Source organism: Saccopteryx leptura, chromosome 4 (genome assembly GCF_036850995.1).
Source record: "Saccopteryx leptura isolate mSacLep1 chromosome 4, mSacLep1_pri_phased_curated, whole genome shotgun sequence".
NCBI classification, from domain to species: Eukaryota; Metazoa; Chordata; class Mammalia; order Chiroptera; family Emballonuridae; genus Saccopteryx; species Saccopteryx leptura.
Window position 1 is genome coordinate 222,440,585 of NC_089506.1, and position 17,445 is coordinate 222,458,029.

Here is a 17,445-nt window from a genome sequence, read left to right on the forward strand (position 1 = left end):
GCAAGAGATTTCCTTTTTTGGATTAAATTCCCTTTTGGGGGGTTTCTGTCCCTTACGAACACCTGTAAAGGGGATGAAAACATTCCAACCCACCTCAAACGCCCTGAGCTCTGTTTTTCAGGAATAAGCAATTCTTGTGTTTTTTTGTTTGTTTGTTTGTTTGTTTTTAGGAATAAGCAATTCTTGGCACACGCAGCAGCGGGCCCGTGGGGGCTCAGTACACGGTGGTTGTTCTGAGCTCCAGTCGTGGTAACCCGGTGACGAAGGGACCCTGTGACTGACTGGCACCACCATGGCCCTCGTCTCCCAACACTGTCCCCGGCCGCCCTGGTGGGGGCGGGTGGGAAAGACGGGGGCCACGCACCTGCTTGGGGGGCTTGTGCCGATTGTACTCCTCGCCCCAGAGCTTGGCCTCCATCTGCAGCCGCACGTCCTCAAAGTACACGTCCCTGCCCACCGGCTCCATGTAGCGCTTCGCCACGTAGTTGGAGGCCCCCTTCCACTGCTGGGTGTGCAGGAAGTTGGAGAGCTTCTTCCTGAGGGAGGGGGGAGAGGCATTGGGGGGAGAGGGTCCAACTGAGTCCTTGGGTTCATCCAGCCCTGAGTCCTCAGGACAAGGAGAGCCGGCGGAACCGCGAACAAGATGCGGGATGTGGGAGGGGCTTCCCTGCGGTCCTCCTGCCTCTTTCAAAGAGCTGGGCAGGGGACTGAAGGGGGTCACATTGGTAATGGTCTCCTCTCCCACATCCCCTGGCCTCCGAGGACCGCATCAGTGATGAGTAGGGGCTTTATTTGTTCTCTTGAGCGCATTCCCACGGCCAGGCCCAACATGCGGTCCAGGGGAGACCAGATGGAGGGGAGCTTGGGCAACAATAAGCAGAAGCCACTGGCCCTGGCCGGTTGGCTCAGTGGTGGAGCGTCGGCCTGGCGTGCGGGAGACCCGGGTTCGATTCCCGGCCAGGGCACATAGGAGAGGCGCCCATTTGCTTCTCCACCCCCCCCCCCCATCCTTCCTCTCTGTCTCTCTCTTCCCCTCCCGCAGCCAAGGCTCCATTGGAGCAAAGATGGCCCGGGCGCTGGGATGGCTCCTTGGGCTCTGCCCCAGGCGCTAGAGTGGCTCTGGTCGCAACAGAGCGTCGCCCCTGGTGGGCGTGCCGGGTGGATCCCGGTCGGGCGCATGCGGGAGTCTGTCTGACTGTCTCTCCCCGTTTCTGGCTTCGGAAAAATACAAAAAAAAAACAACAACTTCTAAAAAGAAGCAGAAGCCACTAATTCTATTCCTAGGCAAGGAATGTCATAAAGACCCCACTCCCGGGTCCCCCTGGACCCAGGCTGTCACTCACGTCCTGAAGCACTCCCTCATTGCTCCACGGCCGAAGGGCTGAAAGAGACCACAAGGGGAGGGGGGGCTATCAGTTCATGTGCCCCTCCCGAAAGAGCCATCCTTCCTGAGTCAGGAGGTCTCCCCCTTGGATGGGCACCCACCAAATGGACCTCATCTCAACCCTGAGATCTCTGGCCCTTCCTCTTATCCCCCCGCATGGAAGCCTGACAGAAGGTGCAGACTGCAGGCTGTGGGGATGAGAGGCCACCCCCACCTCCCCACCCCGGCTGAGTGGAAGAACACCCACGGGGTGAGGGTGGCAGGGGGGCCATGGGGTGGGGGGAGATAGTGCAGGCCAAGGAAGGTGTGTGCAGCCTCGTCGGTAACCGTACCCAAATGTCCGTCAACAGTGTAACCGAATTACACTTACTCACTTGGTGAAGTACTACAGAGCCAATGAGAATGAAAATATGACAGTTCCAGAAAAATAACAATAACAACAACAAAAAAAACGGGCAAAGCCTGACCAGGTGGTGGCGCAGTGGATAGAGCATCGGACTGGGATGCAGAGGACCCGGGTTCAAGACCCCGAGGTTGCCAGCTTGAGTGTGGGCTCATCTGGTTTGAGGAAAAAGCCCACCAGCTTGAACCCAAGGTCGGCTCCAGCAGGGGGTTACTCAGTCTGCTGAAGGCCCACAGTCAAGGCACATATGAGAAAGCAGTCAATGAACAACTAAGGTGTTGCAACGCGCAATGAAAAACTAATGATTGCACATGGGAGAAGCGCCCATTTGCTTCTCCACCCCTCCGCCGCGCTTTCCTCTCTGTCTCTCTCTTCCCCTCCCGCAGCCAAGGCTCCATTGGAGCAAAGATGGCCCGGGCGCTGGGGATGGCTCCTTGGCCTCTGCCCCAGGCGCTAGAGTGGCTCTGGTCCCAATATGGCGACGCCCAGGATGGGCAGAGCATCACCCCTGGTGGGCGTGCCGGGTGGATCCCGGTCGGGCGCATGCGGGAGTCTGTCTGACTGTCTCTCCCTGTTTCCAGCTTCAGAAAAAAAGAAAAAAAAAAAAAAAAAATTGAAAAACTAATGATTGATGCTTCTCATCTCTCTCCGTTCCTGTCTGTCTGTCCCTGTCTATCCCTCTCTCTGACTCACTCTCTGTCTCTGTAAAAAAACAAAACAAAAAAAAAAACGGGCAAAGCTCACAGACAAAATATTGAGCAAAAGAACCATGCTGAACGGCACAGCGACTGTGTGGCTTCCGGTATAGAGAATACAGAAACGGGCAGAACTGACCGAGGGCAACAGAACTCAGGCTGGTACTGACCCCCCGGGGAAAGGAGCGAGCGACCGGGGTCTGGGGGTCCCTGGTGACACGGGTGTTCACTCTGTGAAACCCAGCAAGCTGGACACGCTCCTGCGCGGGCGATAAACTGAAGAAAGCTGCACAGAACAACCCTTCCCCTCACTGTGCGGGGAGTGATCTATCAATACTTTGTAGTCGATGTCTGTTCTCCAAAGGCCAGTGACCTGTCTCGGGGCGGTGAACACACGATGCGATAGAGGTGATCTACTGTAGAGCTGTGCACTGAAACCCGTGTGATTTTATTAACCAATGTCACCCCAATAAACTCAATTCTAAAACACAAGCAAACAAAAAAAATAACCTGGCCAGTGATGGCGCAGTGCATAGAGCATCGACCTGGGATGCTAAGGACCCAGGTTTGAAACCCCGATATCGCTGCCTGGAGCGTGGGATCATCAACATGACCCCCAAGGTCACTGGCTTGAAGCCCAAGGTCGCTGGCTTGAGCCAGGGGGTCACTGGCTCTCAGCTTGAGCCTCACCCGGTCAAGACACATATGAGAAGCAACGAATGAACAAGTAGACTATGAGTTGATGCTTCTTGTCTCTCTCCCTTCCTGTTTCTTGTTAAAAAAAAAAATTATATATATATATATAAAATAAAATAAAAGGGTGGTGGCCAGCCATTGAATTCATGTTACAACTCAGTAACAAGTGGTAACCTGCAATTCTAGAAAACTGCTGTAACTATTTACAGTCAGCCGATTTTCAACAAGAGTGCCAGGCGAGTATTTTGATATAAGATGAAGACAGGACACGTCCGGAACAGGGACATCTATGAAGACAGAAGGTATAACCTAGAGCGGTTGCCCAGGGCGGGCACCAGAGGAGGAACTGGCGCTGCTGTAAGGTAAGGGTCATGTACGGTGTTTCTTTTGCAGACAGTGAAATGCTTTGATCAGTCATGGTGATGCCCACCCAACTCTGTGACTATGCTGAGAACAACTGAACGGTACACTCTACCTGGGTGTTCCACGGCTTGTGAATTATCATCTCAATAAAGTTCTTATAAAAAAAAATTAAATACGGCCTGACCAGGCGGTGGCGCAGTGGATAAAGCGTCGGACTGGGACACAGAGGACCCAGGTTCAAAACCCCGAGGGCGCCAGCTTGAGCGCAGGCTCACCAGCTTGAGCGTGGGATCATAGACATGACCCCATGGTCACTGGCTTGAAGCTCAAGGTCGCTGGCTTGAGCAAGGGGGTCACTGGCTCAGCTTAAGCCCCACCCGGTCAAGGCACAGATGAGAAAGCAATCAATGAACAACTAAGGAGCCACAACAAAGAACTGATGCTTCTCGTTTCTTTCCTGTCCTGTCTGTCTGTCCCTATCTGTCCCTCTCTCTGTCACAAAAAAAAAAAAGAAAAATTAAATACACAATACGATGAAGAGTTCCCCAAAGTGGAAATGACCAGGTGGGCGTGAAGGAGGAAACAGGAACTGAAATCAGCTCGAGAAAACCTGGCTCAGTCCTGCCCGCTGGGGGTGGGGTGGGGGTGGGGTTGGGGTGCTGGGGGTGGGGTGGGGGTGGGGTGGGGGTGGGGGTGGGAGGGGGATGGGGGTTGGGGGGAGGGGGATGGGGGTGGGGGGGGGGGGGGGGGAGGGGGGGTGGGGGGTGGGGGGGGGGGGGGATGGGGGTTGGGGGGAGGGGGATGGGGGTGGGGGGGAGGGAGTGGGGGTGGGGTGGGGGTGGGGGTGGGGGCTGGCTCACCTGAGACGCCATCTTGATCAGAACTTCGTCCTCCAGCCACTCCCCGGTGACGGCGTTGTACCTGCAGAGACCAGAGACGCCCCACAGGGCGCAGCGGCCATCACCGGATCCTGTCACGTAACTGGCTAAAGGCGGAAGACCTTTCTGGGCTCCCGGCTGCCTCAAGGTCCGGCCCCCTTGGTGCTCCATGGACCAGCCGACCTCCTGGGCTGGGTCGGTGGAAATTCTCCCACCGTTGCAGGCTCTGCCCACACTGGCCTCCTTCCCAGGCCACTAATGCAGGGCAGTGCCCTGTCCACTGTGTCCCCTGCTTCCCCCCCTTAGGACACCCTGCTGTGCTGTGGGCGGGCTCCCCCTGGACTGTGAGGCCACACTGGCAGGCCCACGTCTGTCCTGCTCACTGCGGGACCTGCTGGGCGTGGAAGAGGGACTAAGCGAACATCCTATTCTAGTTGGTCTACTGGACAATGGCGTGCCCCCAGATGGGAGGTGGCAGTGCCCCCCCTCCACCACCAGGCCAAGCACTTGTACGCAGCCCAGCCCCAGGGACTGGGTGTGTCTCCTGATAACTGCCCAGCAGGGCCAGGGGTGGGGGAGGTCCAGAGGGATGGACAGGGTTCCAGAACATTCCCCTCTCCCCTTCCCATGCCCCTCTGCCCCCCCAGCCCTGGCTGAGCCTCCAACAGGTCTGCCTGGTAGAAAGGGCCTCAGCTCAGTCCATCTCATTGTCCCAAAGCACAGAAGGGTGACAGGTTCAATTCACAGTCTGGGCAAGTACGAGAAGAGATTGCTGTTCTTGTCTATGAATAAACAACTTTTTTTTATTTTTTTTTAATTTATTTTTTGTATCTTTCTGAAGCTGGAAACGGGGAGAGACAGTCAGACTCCCGCATGCGCCCGACCGGGATCCACCCGGCACACCCACCAGGGGGCGATGCTCTGCCCACCAGGGGGCGATGCTCTGCCCCTCCGGGGCGTCGCTCTGTTGCGACCAGAGCCACTCTAGCGCCTGGGGCAGAGGCCAAGGAGCCATCCCCAGCGCCCGGGCCATCCTTGCTCCAATGGAGCCTCGGCTGCGGGAGGGGAAGAGAGAGACAGAGAGGAGGGAGGGGGGGAGGGGTGGAGAAGCAGATGGGTGCTTCTCCTGTGTGCCCTGGCTGGGAATCGAACCCGGGACTTCTGCACGCCAGGCCGACGCTCTACCACTGAGCCAACCGGCTAGGGCCTTTATTTTTATTTATTCATTTTTAGAGAGAGAGGGGGGAGAGGGGAGGAGCAACCTCTTAGCTGTCCCCACAACCGCCAACAGCACAAAGGTCTCAGAGAGCCGCTCCAAGTGCTGAGCGCTGTTCACTGGACGCTGTGGCTTCAGCAAACGTCTCCCACCAACCTGCAGCGGCCCGAGGAGACGGGCCCAGCTCCTGTGCCCACTTTCTAGATGGGGAAACTGAGGCCCAGAGAGGAGCAGTAGGTAACCTGCCCCCCCAGGGCCAGGATTCAAACTCAGATCCATGTCAACCACAACCTCGCCCTGAACCAGCCTGGGTACAACCCACATGAACAGGAAGTCTACCCCCAAGGGCCAGCGTCCATCAGAGCTCCTTCAACGCCGAGAAAGCAGGAGGAAGCCTCCAGTCTAGAAACCTCCGGAGGGAGGTTCCGGCTGCCCGTGCCTGACCACCCTCCTGCCGGCAGCCGAGCGAGGTACAGTTGAAACACAGTCCCAGGTCCGAGGTCCCAGGCCCCTGGTCTCCGCAGAGCTCTGGGACACACAGAGCCAGCCTAGCTCGTGGGTCCTGCTCTCCCTGGGGTCCTCAGCCTGGAGGCGGGGTCCCAGCAGCCGGCCACCACACAGCCTCCCAGGCAGGAAGGGACAGAGCTCACACCCTCCCCTGAAGGGGCCCCCACATGCTGACCTTGGCTGCCGGCACTGACCCCAGAGCCCACGAGGAGGTGGGCCTTCGGGGCGGGAAGGGGGTGCACGCAGGGTCTAAGCCCCTCTCCTCGCAGGGTGAGAGCGGGGACACTGTTCCCGTGTCCGCCGCCCCTTCTTCTGGGGAACCCCGTGCTCCGTTCTCAGAAGGGAACGGTCCCCAGCACCCTCTGCCTTACTGTATGTTGACTACACCTGGCCCACCAGAGCCACGTTGCCTGGGACAGACGGCTGGTTCAGAGACGGGCACATCACCAAAGCCGGGTCAGTGAGACTCAAACAGAGAACTTCTGTTTAAAGACATTTGAGAAAGGAGAGATCCTCTTCCACTGAGTGAGAAAACATGTGGGGGAAAGAAAAGAAATGTGCGGCTTCCAGGGCCCCTCTGTGCCCCTGAGACAAGAGAGCCTGTCTGAGGCCAAAGCCGAATGCACCCTTAGGGCACCTGGAACCAGCCACGCCTGAAACCCACACACAGGCTGGGCAAACGTGGGTTCAGACATTTGTACGGAAAATAGAGCAACAGTTAATAAGTGACCATACAAGAATAAACTCGTTCACCTACTCACAACCGCAAACCTCTTTTTGCCCCACCCTGTACACCAGGGGTCTCCAAACTTTTTACACAGGGGGCCAGTTCACTGTCCCTCAGACCGTTGGAGGGCCGGACTATAAAAAAACTATGAACAAATCCCTAAGCACACTGCACATATCTTATTTTAAAGTAAAAAAAAACAAAACAGGAACAAATACAATATTTAAAATAAAGAACAGGTAAATTTAAATCAACAAACTGACCAGTATTTCAATGGGAACTATGGGCCTGCTTTTGGCTAATGAGATGGTCAATGTGCTCCTCTCTCCCTGACCACCAATGAAAGAGGTGCCCCTTCCGGAAGTGTGGCAGGGGCAGGATAAATGGCCTCAGGGGGCCACATGCGGCCCGCGGGCTGTAGTTTGGGGACCCCTGCTGTACACGATCCAAATGTCCCCTTCTGTCTGTAAACCGCCGTGAACGGAGCAAGTTTCTGTTAACTGCATCTGACACCTTTCTGACACACTGGGAGGTACTAGATGAACGGAGCCAGAAGATGAGCTCATGAACGATCTTCTGACCCTTGGCAAACCCCTCTCTCTCTGGGGCCATCAAGGGGTCGGTGGGGACCTGCTGGGGTCATTCAGAGCTGGAGGGGAGGGGTCTGCAGAGGACTCGGGACCAGGGCCAGGTTCCAGGGAGGGTCCGTGCATCCTCTAAAACAGGGGTCCCCAAACTTTTTACACAGGGGGCCAGTTCACTGTCCCTCAGACCGTTGGAGGGCCGGACTATAAAAAAAACTATGAACAAATCCCTATGTACACTGCACATATCTTATTTTAAAGTAAAAAAACAAAACGGGAACAAATACAATATTTAAAATAAAGAACAAGTAAATTTAAATCAACAAACTGACCAATATTTCAATGGGAACTATGCTCCTCTCACTGACCACCAATGAAAGAGGTGCCCCTTCCAGAAGTGCGGCGGGGGCCGGATAAATGGCCTCAGGGGGCCGCATGTGGCCCGTGGGCTGTAGTTTGGGGACCCCTGCTCTAAAACGATGAGCCAAAGGAGTCCTGCGTGCGCAACACTGAGATGGTTCTCATCAGATCCTCAAAGGGGGTCCCCACACGATTCCTACTAAGGCTTTTCTTACGGACTAAATGCAGCCTGCGCTGTTAGAACTGGGCCTCCCACGTGGACGAGTCCACAAACAGGGTTCCCTCGTCACCACGGCCTTTGTTACTCTTGTCACATTAACGCTGATGTTCTGTGTGGTTTTTTTGGTTTGGTTTGGTTTTTTCCATTCTCCTTCTTCCTGAAACCCCCTAGATATACTCTTTCCTGCCCCGGCCTTTTCAAACAGGAAATCGAGATGCTCCCAACTCCATTTGGTGACCCTTTCCTGGGGCCAAGGCACGGACAAGATGCCGTGTGACCCTCAGGGTTCTCTCCTCCAGTGGCACTTGTGAGGGGACATCTGGCGAGGATAGTGACGCAAGATGGAAGGCGCTCCGATCCCTGAGCTGCCCTGAAGGGCTGCTCAACTCTCTCCCACCTTCACCTGAGCAAGAAGCCCACCTCTGCTGCGTCAAAACCCCGGGGGGGGGGGGTGTTACCACGCCCAGCTCAGCCTAGCCCAGGGGTCGGGAACCTATGGCTCGCGAGCCAGATGTGGCTCTTTGGATGGCTGCATCTGGCTCGTAGACAAATCTTCAATAAAAAAATAATAATAGCCCTGGCCAGTTGGCTCAGCGGTAGAGCGTCGGCCTGGCGTGCGGGGGACCCGGGTTCGATTCCCGGCCAGGACACACAGGAGAAGCGCCCATCTGCTTCTCCACCCCCCCCCCCTTCCTCTCTGTCTCTCTCTTCCCCTCCCGCAGCCAAGGCTCCATTGGAGCAAAAATGGCCCCGGGCGCTGGGGATGGCTCCTTGGCCTCTGCCCCAGGCACTAGAGTGGCTCTGGTCGCGGCAGAGCGATGCCCCGGAGGGGCAGAGCATCGCCCTCTGGTGGGCAGAGCCTCGCCCCTGGTGAGCGTGCCGGGTAGATTCCGGTCGGGCGCATGCGGGAGTCTGTCTGACTCTCTCTCCCCGTTTCCAGCTTCAGAAAAATACAAAAAAAACCCAACAACAACAAAAATAATAATAATAACGTTAAACATATAAAGCATTCTCATGTATTACAATCCATTCATTTCCTACCGCTCACGTTCATGGTTGCGGGTGGCTGGAGCCAATCACAGCTGTCCTCCGGGACAACACCACATTTTTATTGGATAATGCATCATGTACACCGGTCGTTGTATGGCTCTCACGGAATTACATTTTAAAACATGTGGCGTTCATGGCTCTCTCAGCCAAAAAGGTTTCCGACCCCTGGCCTAGTCTGTCAAATACACACCTGGCAGGACCATGGTGAGGTTTAAAGGAGATAAGGCACAGTGCCTGCAGCAAAAACACTCACAGACTGGCTGGTGTTTACTATTGTTCCCTTCTCCTTGACCTCCAAGGACACTCAGGCCTCCCTGACTGTGTGAGCCGAAGCAGGACCCAGACCCCCCCCCCCCAAGGCTCCCGGAGGCCTGGGGGCCGCACGGCGAACCCCAGACGTGCTGCTGACCCCCCCCCCAAGGTTCCCGGAGGCCTGGGGGCCGCACGGCGAACCCCAGACGTGCTGCTGACCTGTGTCGCGTGGCCCGTTCGGTGGCAATGTCCTCCAGGTGGAACTCGGCCCAGGGATCCGGCATGTGCTTGGCCTTCTCGATGGCATGCTTCCAGGCTTCCTGCGGAAGGCAGAGGGCGCGTCGGACCAGGGGCTTCTGGGTCAGGGCCGCCCAGCCCCCGCCAGCCCTGCGATTTCCCGGGCGTCGCCCACCTCTGGGCAGACAGGCAGCATCAGCGAGAGAGAGACACGCCCACCTCCTCTCCTCTCAGGACCTACAGCCCCTCCCCCCAAGACCCTATTTGCTCACAGGCACCGCCCTTCTGGGCAGAAGTGACACATCTTAACTGCAAAACCAAACAAGAAACATAGTGTGCACAGGAAAATACACACCACTTCAGTCATCATCAAAAAGTGAAGGCCCTGGCTGGTTGGCTCAGCGGTAGAGCATCGGCCTGGCATGTGGAAGACCCAGGTTCGAGTCCCGGCCAGGGCACACAAGGAGAAGCACCCGTCTGCTTCCCCATCCCTCCCCCTTCTCTCTCTCTCTCTCTCTCTTCTCCTTCCTTGGCTATGGCTCAAATGGTTTGAACAAGGTGGCCCCAGGTGCAGAGGATGGCTCCATGGCCTTGCCTCAGGCGCTGAAATGGCTCAGTTGCTGAGCAACAGGGCAGCAACCCCAGATGGGCAGAGCATCGGGGCGCCTGTGGGAGTCCATCTCTTTGCCTCTCCAACTCTCACTTAAAAAAAAAGTAAAATTTGCCCTGGCCGGTTGGCTCAGCGGTAGAGCGTCGGCCTAGCGTGCGGAGGACTCGGGTTCGATTCCCGGCCAGGGCACACAGGAGAAGCACCCATTTGCTTCTCCGCCCCTCCACCGCGCTTTCCTCTCTGTCTCTCTTCCCCTCCCGCAGCCAAGGCTCCACTGGAGCAAAGATGGCCCGGGTGCTGGGGATGGCTCTGTGGCCTCTGCCCCAGGCGCTAGAGTGGCTCTGGTCGCAACATGGCGACGCCCAGGATGGGCAGAGCATCGCCCCCTGGTGGGCATGCCGGGTGGATCCCGGTCAGGCACATGCGGGAGTCTGTCTGACTGTCTCTCCCTGTTTCCAGCTTCAGAAAAATGAAGGAAAAAAAAAAAAGAGTAAAATTTACATATTTGCAGTTTTCCTCCAAAAAGTTTCTCCTAAGGTACAATCCAAGAGACAATGAACAAATGACTTAAATTTTTTTTTTTTAATTTTATTTTATTTATTCATTTTAGAGAGGAGAGAGAGAGAGAGGAGAGAGAGACAGAGAGAGAGAAGGGAGGGAGGAGCTGGAAGCATCAACTCCCATATGTGCCTTGACCAGGCAAGCCCAGGGTTTCGAACCGGCGACCTCAGCATTTCCAGGTCGATGCTTTATCCACTGCGCCACCACAGGTCAGGCGACTTAAATTTTTTTAACACAAACATGACATCATGAATTTACAGGATAACTGGCATGTTAATCCAAGGTAGAGGCTTATCGTTACTGGCTTAATCATTCACCTACGATTTGCCACAGGTAGACTTTGAGCTTGTCACTGACCTTTCCTGTTATAAATAGCCCTGCAGTGGACACGTCTGCAATGAAGGGGGTTTCTGAATTTCTGTACTTTACACAAGGGCCAGTCCTCTCCTGTATCCCAGGGGCTGTGAACGGCAGGGTCACCGTCGGACCCTACCTGTCCAAAACCCTGCCGTGTTCTGTTGTTTGTTTGTTCATTGTTTTTTTTAATTTACAGAGAGAGAAACATCAATTTGTTCCATTTATTTATACATTCATTGCTGGATTCTTGTATGTGCCCTAACTGGGGATCAAAGCCACAACCTTACGTATCGGGTCAACACTCCAACCTACTGAGCAACCCAGCCAGGACAGCGCCTCTCTCAACCTGGGACTCAAACCCTCCCTCAGAAACAAGAGACAGGGGCCCACATTCAATAACAAGCACCAGCAGAAATTACCTCCTGGCTGGAGGCTGTGGCACTGACCATAAAACAGTCAAGGAAAAAAGTATTCTAGAATTAGAGGGTTATTTTACAGCATCAAACTTACCTTTTTTTCAAAACCCAGAAAAGGCATACATAATGCCTTACTGGCAACAGAGGGATTTAATGCAACTGACATGTTTTGTTTTGTTTTTTAGTGAGAGAGACAGGGACAGGGAGAGAGGTGAGAAGCATCAACTCATAGTTGCAGCACTTTAGTTGTTTACTGATTGCTTCTCATCCGTGCCTTGACCAGGATGCTCCAGCTGAGCCAGTGACCCCTTGCTCAAGCCAATGACCTTGGCCTCAAGCCAGCAACCATGAGATCATGTCGATGACCCCATACTCAAGCTGGCAACCCTGCACTCAAGCCAGTGACCCACAGGTTTCGAACCTGGGTCCTCAGCGTCCCAGGTCAATGCTCTATCCACTGTGTCAGTTTAAAAGCTGACATTTTTAAGAAACACAGATAAAGCCCTGGCCGGTTGGCTCAGTGGTAGAGCATCGGCCCAGCGTGTGGAAGTCCCTGGTTCAATTCCTGGTCAGAGCACACAAGAGAAGCACCCATCTGCTTCTCCACCCCTCCCCCTCTCCTTCCTCTCTGTCTCTCTCTTACCCTCCCGCAGCCAAGGCTCCATTGGAGCAAAGTTGGCCCGGGTGCTGAGGATGGCTCCATGGCCTCCGCCTCAGGCGCTAGAATGGCTCTGGTTACAACAGAGCGATGCCCCAGATGGACAGAGCATCGCCCCCTGGTGGACATGCTGGGTGGATGCTGGTCGGGCACATGCAGGAGTCTGTCTATCCGCCTCCCTGCTTCTCACTTCACAGAAACAAAAAAACACACAGGTAAGTCCTGTGCTCAGATCTGGTTCCCCTGGCTCTGATTCCCACCCGCCACTGACTAGCCATGCAGACACTCATTTCCTTGTCAAAAATAACAATGAGGAATGTTTGGATGATTAGTGGTCAACTTTTTTCCTGCCCTCCCCCAAACCTGGGGTAGAGACGTTCCCACCAGAAATCGTGGCTCACTGAGGTCACAGGGCTCACTACAGGTAAACAACCCCCGGGTGAGCCGAAAATCACAGGTGTACCATTTGGAAGTGCGTGCTCTCCGACACAGCAGAGGCAGGGGGACCTGGTGCTGTCCCCGCCGGTGATGAACCTTCCTCCTTCCACGTGACCCCGCCATTCCAATCACCGAGCCCGGTGTGCCCGGGAGAGCTGGCCCAAGGACGGCCGGTCCTTATCATGCTATCTAACAGCTGAGCCTTGCAAACAACCTGCACCTCCACAGGGAGATGGTTTCATGCACTCGGTACAGAATGACATTTCTCAGCCACAGCGGTCCCATAAGATTATGATGGAATCAAACATTCCTTCCGTGTGCTGACCCCGGTAGCAGTTGTAACGTCGTCAGGCTTGACCATGAGCACGCCTGACTGTGTTTCTCGTTTACTACAGTGTTTACCAGGCTACACTTTTTTTTTTTTTTTTCTGAAGCTGGAAACGGGGAGAGACAGTCAGACAGACTCCCGCATGCGCCCGACCGGGATCCACCCAGCACGCCCACCAGGGGGCGACGCTCTGCCCACCAGGGGGCGATGCTCTGCCCCTCTGGGGCGTCGCTCTGCCACGACCAGAGCCACTCCAGCGCCTGGGGCAGAGGCCAAGGAGCCATCCCCAGTGCCTGGGCCATCTTTGCTCCAATGGAGCCTTGGCTGTGGGGGGGGGGGGGGGAGAGAGAGACAGAGAGGAAGGAGAGGGGGAGGGGTGGAGAAGCAGATGGGCGCCTCTCCTGTGTGCCCTGGCCGGGAATCGAACCTGGGTCCCCCGCACGCCAGGCCGACGCTCTACCGCTGAGCCAACCGGCCAGGGCCTAGAATGCACTCTTTCTACTTTGGAAAAAGTATGTCTCGTGTTCACTGCATCTCTGGAAGGCATCATTTCCTCCTGTGCTTGATTTCGTCTCGCCAGGCTTTATGAGTCCAGCGTGGCCCGCGTGCACACCTGGTGTCTACAAAGTCTGCAGCAGTGCACGGTAACGTCACAGGCCTTCACACTCGCTCACTGCTCACTGGGACTCACCCGGAGCATTCTGGTCCTGCAGGCTCTCTTCATGGTGAGTGCCCTAGAGGGTGGACCAATCTACGGTATTCAAAGACACCATGCCGCGCAGGTTGGCAGCCTGGGTGTGTGTAGCAGGCTGCACTGTCCAGGCCTGTGTAAGTGCACTCTGATGTTCGCACAAAGAAACTACTTGACCAGGAATTTCTCAAGACGTACCCTGCTGTTAAGCCACACGTGAATGTACTTGCATGCAGCAGTTAAAAAGATCAAGGTGCTGAACCTGGTTGATTGGCTGATTGGCTCAGTGGTAGAGTGTTGACCCGGCATGTGGAAGTCCCAGGTTGGATTCCCGGTCACGGCACACAGGAGAAGCGCCCATCTGCTTCTCCACCCTTCCCCTTCTTGCTTCTTTTTCTCTCTTCCCCTCCCACAGCCATGGCTCGATCCATTCAAGCGCATCGGCCCTGGGCACTGAGGATGGCTCCATGGAGCCCCTACCTCAGGTGCTTAAAATAGCTCAGTTGTAAGCATGGCCCCAGACAGGCAGAGCATTGGCCCCAGATGGGAGTTGCCAGGTGGATCCCAGTTGGGGGGCATGCAGGAGACTGTCTCTCTATCTCCCCTCTTCTCACTTGGAAAAAGGAGGAAAAAAAATAAAAGATCAAGGTGCTGACATGAGCCATCTCTAAGACTTATTGTTCAGGGGAAAATGCAAGTTGCTAACATAATGCAAACAGTATGACCCAACGTGGTGGCAGAAACCCACAAATCACTACCACAGATTTCTGAGGGTGTGTGTCTCTGTAGACATATGCGTAAAAGTACATGTATATATAAATGCATTTAGAGTCTGAAAAGTGACTTACACCACACAGGTGTAACAGTGGTTCTCTCTGGAACAGGAGAGGATGCGAGGTTGATCAAGGGGACTTCAGTGGTATCTGTATCGTTTTCCTTTTTAAACCGTAAAGAATGTCTTAGGTATTGCATGTATCAATCGAAGTTCATCAAGGTCCTGGGGTAAAAGATTCCTAAGGACCTGCCAGCTCTAACACTGTCTAGTTCTAAAGATCCTAAAACTCAGCTGTTGGAGGGCAAAGGAATCTTATACAGAACAGGGATCTAGGGGCAGGGGGGGGGCGGGGGGGCGGGGGCTGACAGGAAGAAAAACATCGTCTTGCCTAGAGAACAGAAGGCTTTCCAAACCCGAGAGCACACACTAAAAATGTGACAGCAATAATAAAAACACATTTCCTGGTACATGCCAGGAGTGAGGTTGGGTTTGGCATCCAGCCTGTTATGGTTGACTGACATTTTGTATCACTCTTCTTATTATCACTTTGGCAGCAACCAAGGCCTCCTCCAAACATCAGCTGTTACATTCGCCAAACGGATGTTACAAAGTATGTTTTTCCATGGCCACTTCTCTAAACTTGAAGAGTTATGGCTCTGTGTCCGCCCAACCCGCCCCTCTTGGCCAATAGTTAACCACACCCAAGGACAAATAACAGAAGTGAGGACACACAGTCACACCCAGGGACGGGAGGAGGATAACAGTGCTGTGTGGCTGCCCTACTCTGGGCCACACACACATGTATAAAGGTTTGCTGCAATTTCCAAGAAACCCAGCACTGAATATAGCAGTCAACAACTGGAAACTAAGTATCCCACAAGAGGAAATGCTTCAAGAAACAGTGGTATATTCATACAATGGGCTTCCGTGGAGCCATTCAAAAAAATGACAAACGAAGTCCCTATTTACTGAGGTGTGAAGATGTGCACCATCTCATCTGCCGAGGAAAAACTGGTAACGCGAGCACATGGAGGCCCTGGCCGGTTGGCTCAGTGGATAGAGCATTGGCCCAGTGTATGGAGGTCTGGGGTTCTATTCCTGGTCAGGGCACACAGGAGAAACGATCATCTGCTTCTCTTTCCCTTCCTCCCCCCATTCTCTCTCTCTTCTCCTCCCGCAGCCAGTGGCTTGATTGGGTAAAGTGTTGGTCCTGGGTGCTGAGGATAGCTTGGTTGATTCGAGCATTGGCCCCAGACGAGGGTTGCTGGGTGGATCCCAGTCCGGGCGCATGCAGGAGTCTGTCTCTCTATCTCCCTTCCTCTCATTTAAAAAAAACACAGGGCCTGACCTGTGGTGGCGCAGTGGATAAAGCATCGACCTGGAACGCTGAGGTCGCTGGTTCAAAACCCTGGGCTTGCCTGGTCAAGGCACATATGGGAATTGATGCTTCCTGCTCTTCCCTCCTCTCTCTCTCTCTCTCTCTCTCCTCTCTAAAAATTAGTAAAAAGAAAAAAATAAATAAATAAACCACAAAAAACAAAAACACGGAGCACCGTTCTACTACTGTAACAAGAAGTTCCTAGTTAGTGATTGCATCTGTATTTATACTGGAATACAGAAAGGTCTGAAGCGTACGCTAAGACCTTACTTACAATTCTAACTGCCCTTTCATCGTTTTCTGCAAGGAGGGCCAATTACTTCTACAATCCATACAAGGTGTCATTGAATAAAAGAAACCAGGCTGAAAATCCTCAAGAAGTCTTTGTGGAAAATAGTAGCAGCAGCCGACCCCTCCCCCAAACAGTGGGAGTCGGCGCCGTAGCTGAAGAGGGCAGGGCGGGAAGACTGGCATGGATAACCAGCAAAACAGCAGCCACAGGAGGGCACGATGCCCTTGTTCCTGGGAGACCTTCTCCTGACAGATCCAGGCACCGTTGGTAAGGCAGACAGGCAGGTAGGGTGGCGCCCAGTCCACTGATGAGGTGCCCCAGGCTCAGAGAGCAGAGAGGTGACTGTGCCTGTCGACTAGCAAGGAAGGAAAGAGGGGAGGCCAGGGCCAGGGGTGGGACACAGTGAAGGCACGGTGACAGCTGGCTCCCAGAGCTGGCTGGGAAACCTGCGGTGTCATTTCTTACGTGTCTGCAAAATAAACATGAAAGGGTTGTCCCTGGCGGATCGGCTCAGGACTAGAGCGTTGGTCTGGTGTGTGGATGCCCCGGGTTTGATTCCCAATTGGTGCACACAGGAAAGTGACCAACTGCTTCTCCACCCTCTGCTCCCCCTCCTCCTTCTCTCTCTCTCTCTCTCTCTTCCCCTCCTGCAGCCTAGTTGGCCCTGAGTGCTGAGGATGGCTCCATGGACTTGGCCTCAGGTGCTAAAAATAGTTTGGTTGCTGAGCAACGGAGCAGCAGCCACAGATGGGCAGAGCACTGCCCCCTAGTGGGCTTGCTGGGTGGATCCCGGTCCCGGTGCATGCAGGAGTCTGTCTCTGCCTCCCCTTCTCTCACTTAAAAAAAAAAAACAAAAAAAATCAAAACAGCATATGAAAACCAAAACAGATGGTCCTTCTGGACCAGCAGTGTGCCAAGGCCTTCTCACAGAATTCCCCCCCCCCCCCATAAAATATTTCTGTATCTTGGCCTGGTTCTCTTTTTTTTTTAATTAAATTTTATTATTACTTCTTTTCTTTTGTATTTTTCTGAAGTGAGAAGTAGGGGGTGGCAGACAAACAGATTCCCGCTGGTGTTCAACCAGGACCCACTGGGCATGCCCACTAAAGGGTGATGCTCTGCCCATCTGGGCCGTTGCTCCATTGCAACAGGAGCCATTCTAGTGACTGAGGTGGAGGCCATGGAGCCATCTTCAGCGCCCGGGCCAACCTTGCTCCAATGGATCCGTGGCTGTGGGAGGGGAAGAGAGAGACAGAGAGGAAGGAGAGAGGGAAGAGTGGAGAAGCAGATGGGTGCTTCTCCTGTGTGCCCTGACTAGGAATTGAACCCGGGACTTCCACATGCCAGGTTGACACTCTACCACTAAGCC

At 54.4% G+C, this 17,445-nt stretch overlaps 1 protein-coding gene across 2 annotated transcripts in view; it reads right to left on the reverse strand.

Moving 5' to 3' along the window:
* Nucleotides 1-17,445, reverse strand: part of EEF2K (eukaryotic elongation factor 2 kinase) — a 57,184-nt gene that overhangs the window by 24,876 nt on the left and 14,863 nt on the right. For both annotated transcript variants that reach the window (XM_066383447.1, XM_066383446.1), the window contains exons 3-6: nucleotides 9,555-9,655; nucleotides 4,402-4,462; nucleotides 1,344-1,381; nucleotides 365-536 (exon numbers count right to left, since the gene is read on the reverse strand). In XM_066383447.1, the coding sequence (XP_066239544.1) occupies nucleotides 365-536; nucleotides 1,344-1,381; nucleotides 4,402-4,462; nucleotides 9,555-9,655 (372 nt within the window). The remainder of the gene's footprint in view (nucleotides 1-364; nucleotides 537-1,343; nucleotides 1,382-4,401; nucleotides 4,463-9,554; nucleotides 9,656-17,445) is intronic.